Source organism: Arachis hypogaea, chromosome 10 (assembly GCF_003086295.3).
Source record: "Arachis hypogaea cultivar Tifrunner chromosome 10, arahy.Tifrunner.gnm2.J5K5, whole genome shotgun sequence".
Lineage (NCBI taxonomy): Eukaryota > Viridiplantae > Streptophyta > Magnoliopsida > Fabales > Fabaceae > Arachis > Arachis hypogaea.
Window position 1 is genome coordinate 9,422,056 of NC_092045.1, and position 5,128 is coordinate 9,427,183.

Here is a 5,128-nt window from a genome sequence, read left to right on the forward strand (position 1 = left end):
CGGATTTTTAGACAGATTTTCAGACGGATTTTCATACAGATTTTCCGTCTATAATTACAGACGAATTTTTTGTCAGATTTTTCGTCTGTAATTTGAACATTGAAAAATCATCTCACACTTTGAATACAGACAGAAAATCCATCTATAAATCTGTCAGTAAAGTAAAATAGAAATTTTTTAAAATTTTTCCATTGCAAAATGAATACTTTAGGTTTATTTATTAAATTTCCTCCATCAAACACATTGTAAATTGAAAAAAAATGCCAAAAATTATATAGATAAACATAATATTCATTACATGATACCTATAAAATTGGATGTTATTTTTCAACATCATTGGCCAATATCTCACTATCTCAATAAAAAGATACCCAAAAAAATAAGATGATCATCCTAATGTTACATGGATCTCTTTCATTAACATTACACTTAACACTTAAAATGGGACAATCTAAAATATTAATGGATAACTAAATTGCATTGGCAGCATCAAGCTCCACATTGATTATGAGCAAATGCTGTAGAGAATTCCATTAACAAATGCATCACCGGCCCCAGTTGTATCAATGAGATTAACTTTAACATCTGTCACCCGGCCTTTGAATTTCTGCGCACACAATCAACAATGAAACAAGTGCTTATGCCACTCACTCTCAAATGGACTTGGTAGTAAGCTTACCTTGGTGTAATATCTACAACTCTTTGAACCTTGTGTCACAATTAATAGCTTGAGATTAGGGTGAAAAAGCTTCTTTAATACAACATCATCATCGTTAGGATCATCACCCTCGGTCAAAAATGTAATCTCCTCTGCACATACATAAGATAATAACAAAAAAAAAGTATGAAAAATGCTTATGGGGCACTTAGTTTTGCTTCTGTTGTTATTTTATTTGATAAGTTTTCATCATATATTACAAAAGTAAGACCCCTTTCTTTGTTTTGTTGAAAGTAAAAAATCCAATAAATAGATACAAATTGAAAATGAAAAAAAAAATCAAAAGAATTAATATTTTATTTTTTATTTAAAAAAGTAGTTACCCAACTGGGCCCTAAATCTCCATCAAGTTTGCAAGATCGCATAGAAGTGGATATGGCTATTCACCAGGAAAGCATCAACTACAGATTACTTAATAAAACAAAAGAAAGGAACGCAATTTTGAATTCCCAGATTGTTACACAAAAGTGCACATTCATCAATATATGATGAAATCAACAAACATGCAGCCCAAATAAAATTATGATTTTCCTTGAAACAACATCACGGATGAGATTATTCAAAGTTTAAGCAGGTTTTGGGTATATGTTCAACAATAGGGTCATTTTAATACACAGTAGGTACACAATGTGGTATAAATTTTTAATTTCAACTGATCATAAGTTTAATAAACAATTCTATTATTTTAACTTAGCAGTTGTATTTTAAAAAGAATAAAAATAAAGTGAAAGAAAATGGATTAAAGAACCTGGATAAGAAGTGGAACAAGATCCAGATCACTCATGCTAAGACTTATCCTGTCATCCATTCTCATCTTCGTAGCATTAAAACCAAAAAGCCTACAAGATACGGAAATCGTACGTCATCAAATTAACAAACATTTGATGTGCATGTTAGGTCAAACCAACAAATAAGCAAACCATCGAACACTTGGTGTGCACAGCAAAATTCATAGAGGGGAGGGAAGAAGAAAAAGAAATTTATGGTGTTACATTTTGCTTGTCCCTCACAACTCTAACCTGTTTGTTCAGTTATTCTGGATTAAACATTTTGCTTTATTGACTGAAATGAAACAGTACAAGTAATTTAAATTGCACAATAATGAGAAAAGAAGTTGACTCCAGAGAAAATCACAATAACCAAACATAATTGAGGTGAAATATCTTAGACACCAAAATTTCAAGTCCTGACCCCATACTCTCTTTTTTGTTATTAAGATTGCCAAAAAATAAAAAGAGCGCAACTAGTAAGATGACCCCATTAACTTTCAAGATATACTCAAGTTTTCTTGATATGAAGAATGTGAGTTTAAACCTTATTATTAATCATTACACAATAACTTTTATATGTCAATGTTTTAAACTTCAAAATTTAGTTAAGAGCCATGGTAGTGTAATATATCATTAGATACTTACAGATCTCCTTTTGACATATATCGCTTCATTAGATACTCACATTAGATACATCATTAAGATTAAAAAGAATAAATGAAAAGTTGCAAAAGCATCGTATATAAAATGATGATCAAGAAAAGAAAAAAGAAAAAGACCATTAGCTTGGTTGTCATGCAGTTTTACATATTGCTCATTCAGCGATAAAATGGCTATCTTTATCTAAATATTTATTTTATTTATTTTTGGGTTAGACAAAGAAACTAAAGACTAATGAGGTACCCTCCAAAACAATAAAAAGACAGCCAAAAAAAGAGCCTAATATCATTATAGATATAGCAAAAGGATAATTTTATTCCATGATCATAGCATGGATTCATTAGCAATAAATAAAAGCAATGGAGAATATTTATTAGAAAAATAAGTTCATCATATAGGAAGAAAAATTACCAAAGCAGAGGATAAGATCCTCCCTTTTTTTTAGAATTAAAAAAGCTTGCAAAGTGGAAGAAATTCCTAGTATTGTGATCTGGTAACAGCATCTCTCTAATCGTAATCCAATAACTATTTAGCTATATATACAGTAGATTAAAGATATGCAAATCCAATTTATATCAACCTGATTAAGCTGTAGGCGAGTCTTTTTCTCTGCAGCTTTAAACGCCTTTTCATGCGCAGTTATAGTCTTTTCCTGTTTGCTCTCTTGCTTTTTCTTCAATTCATACCACCTCCGAGCATTGGCATGAGCTGAGAGAGCTAAATCAACTTCAACCTTGAAAGCAAACATAATATGGTTACTAATGTCACATATTGAAAAGGAGGAGAGGTGGGGTGGAGGAAATCACACATATTCTTTGAGAAAGAAAATTCAACAAAACCAGATAGATGATGAAACTGACAACCAAAACTAATAGACCTTAGTGAAAATCTGAGAGTAAAAAATGAGTTATTGGCTTAGACATGGTTTATGATTGAACGCGATAATCGTCTAATAATCGAATCCATATAACAGATCTCTCACATAGTGGGATAAGACTTTGTTGTTGTTGAATAACAGATCTCACCTAGTACATAACAAGATTGTTCTTGCTATTAGAAAGAATTTCTACTTCAACAAGAAGTGATAAATAAATAGAACCTTATCTATAGGGAGTGTCTTCTCATCATCATTCATTTCATCAAGATTGTTTGCCAACAATAAAATCATGCAGTTCCTCTCAAGATGGAGCTTGTCAATGAGACTAGCAACAGGGTTTTCAGATTTCTTTTCATCTTTCACCATACGTGAAAGGTCATCCCAGTTCATACCCTTTGCAAGAGCTACACAAACAGCTAATATAATAGCATCCACATCTTCTAAGTTGTACTCTATCAATTCTGCCATTTTAACACAGTGATCAACTTCTTTCCTCAATGTGTGCACTCGATTTTCCTACACAGGGAAATGATAGATATAATTGTTTTACATGTTAGCACCATCAATGAAATCAATAATACTTGAACAGCAAGTTTTTTCTCTTTTTTCTCAACTTCACATGAAAACTATGCCTGTTTATTAGATCTGAAAGAGACTTTAAATATTAGGACATAAACGTGTATTTAGTCTTATAAGAGGTTCTTCTTTTGGGTTAGAATCCAGTAACATGAGTGTGACTCTGGCATGGGTACCAACCTGATCCTGGCTTATTTTATTCAGCTTCTGAGCAGCTGAGTTTTCTTTGGCTTTCTGCTGTTGTTCAGACCTTTGGCTCTCAATTTTTCTGTAGAACTCATCCAAGGAAGCATCAAATGTCTCAAATTTTGTGTAATTCCTTGACTTAAATTGGTTGAGTAAGATTGGACAGAACTCGTCATAAATCTGCATCAACATATACAGAATACCACAAAATCATTTGAGTATGCATTTTTGTTCCTAATTCTCTCCCATACTCACTATGCCCCTATAATTATAGAGAAATAGAATAAAACCTGGCTAACACTTCCTGTTTGAGAGGAAGAATCCTTTCCCAAATTTTGTTTCTGCATCAAAATGTATCCTCCAGGAACTATTTGACAGATGAAATATCTCTAAATAATATATTTGTCTGCAGATGTCAAGAGATCACAATTCTAGATCAAATTTTTCTAGAAAAACACTACCAAAATTCTGTGGATGACACTAGATACAAATGTCATTACAAAATAGCATACCAATTGTAGATGGAAGCGAGTATCTATGGCATTGCAAATTTGTTGCTCCAATTTCCTGTCCAAAGCTACTTCCATGACTTCATCATCAACAGTGTCATCCTCACGAGTCACGGAATTTGAAATTAACAGTCACGAAATCTGCAAATCTTGTGAGAGTAAGATTGATAATGTTGTTCCTAGGATTTACAAAAGTTGTGAGAGTAAGATTGATAAAGTGAGCTCGAAGAGTGTGAGACAGAGTAAGCTTGCGATGAAAGTTTGAGACAGAGTTACCTAAAATCAGAGAAGAGAAGGGGCAACAGCCAAAAACGGCGAGGAGCAGTGAATCAGAAACGACGCACGGCGAGGAGGGGAGGAACCCTTCGCGACGGCGACGCCACGAGCTCAACTCAAAACTTCGTTCGACGGCGAGGATAGGAGGAACAATGTGAAGAGGGTCGAGTGGAGCTTCCCCAGATGACGAAGGCACCCACCGACTGTCCTCGCCGGCGGCGACAACACCTTCTACCGGAGGAGAAGAGTTGGACGACAACTTTGAAGAGGGATGAGGGTGAAAATGAGTTCATAGGTCAGGAGTGTGAATGGAGCTCGATAGAGTGGTGATAAAATTAGGGTTACCTTAATATTTTCGATGAAAAATTTAAATCACAGACGGATTTTTCGTCTGTAATAATTTAATAAAATGCATCGTTTTGTCTATTTAATTACAAACGGATTTTTCGTCTGTAACTATTTTCCACGGAAAAAATTTAATTTTTCTGACGGAATTATCAACGGATTCTCTTTTTCGTCTGTAATTTATGCTAATTCATTTTTTTTTGTTTTTTGA

General features: G+C 33.5%; 1 protein-coding gene across 3 annotated transcripts; it reads right to left on the reverse strand.

Moving 5' to 3' along the window:
• Positions 1 to 250: 250 nt before the first annotated feature.
• On the reverse strand, positions 251 to 4,903 carry LOC112715100 (uncharacterized). Of its 3 annotated transcripts, none has more exons than XM_072204581.1 (9): positions 4,573 to 4,903; positions 4,300 to 4,437; positions 4,078 to 4,193; positions 3,782 to 3,967; positions 3,248 to 3,541; positions 2,729 to 2,881; positions 1,467 to 1,557; positions 680 to 810; positions 251 to 607 (listed from the first exon to the last, which is right to left on the reverse strand). In XM_072204581.1, the coding sequence occupies exons 3-7, from the start codon at positions 4,132 to 4,134 to the stop codon at positions 1,543 to 1,545; spliced, it is 705 nt and encodes a 234-aa protein (XP_072060682.1). In that variant the 5' UTR covers positions 4,135 to 4,193; positions 4,300 to 4,437; positions 4,573 to 4,903; the 3' UTR covers positions 251 to 607; positions 680 to 810; positions 1,467 to 1,542. The 3 variants fall into 3 exon arrangements, with proteins under 3 accessions (XP_072060682.1, XP_072060684.1, XP_072060683.1); XM_072204583.1 differs by having other exon boundaries at positions 4,300 to 4,475; positions 4,573 to 4,893; XM_072204582.1 differs by having other exon boundaries at positions 4,078 to 4,218; positions 4,573 to 4,892.
• Between the last annotated feature and the right edge of the window lie 225 nt (positions 4,904 to 5,128).

What these genes read in the sequence shown, in the direction of transcription:
- LOC112715100 (XM_072204581.1), bottom strand. Translation starts at nt 4,134, where the DNA reads ATGCAGAAACAAAATTTGGGAAAGGATTCTTCCTCTCAAACAGGAAGT. An exon ending in ATAAAATAAGCCAGGATCAG is followed by an intron (nt 3,542 to 3,781) that starts GTTGGTACCCAT and finishes TTCCCTGTGTAG; the next exon opens with GAAAATCGAGTGCACACATT. An exon ending in AGACACTCCCTATAGATAAG is followed by an intron (nt 2,882 to 3,247) that starts GTTCTATTTATT and finishes TTTGCTTTCAAG; the next exon opens with GTTGAAGTTGATTTAGCTCT.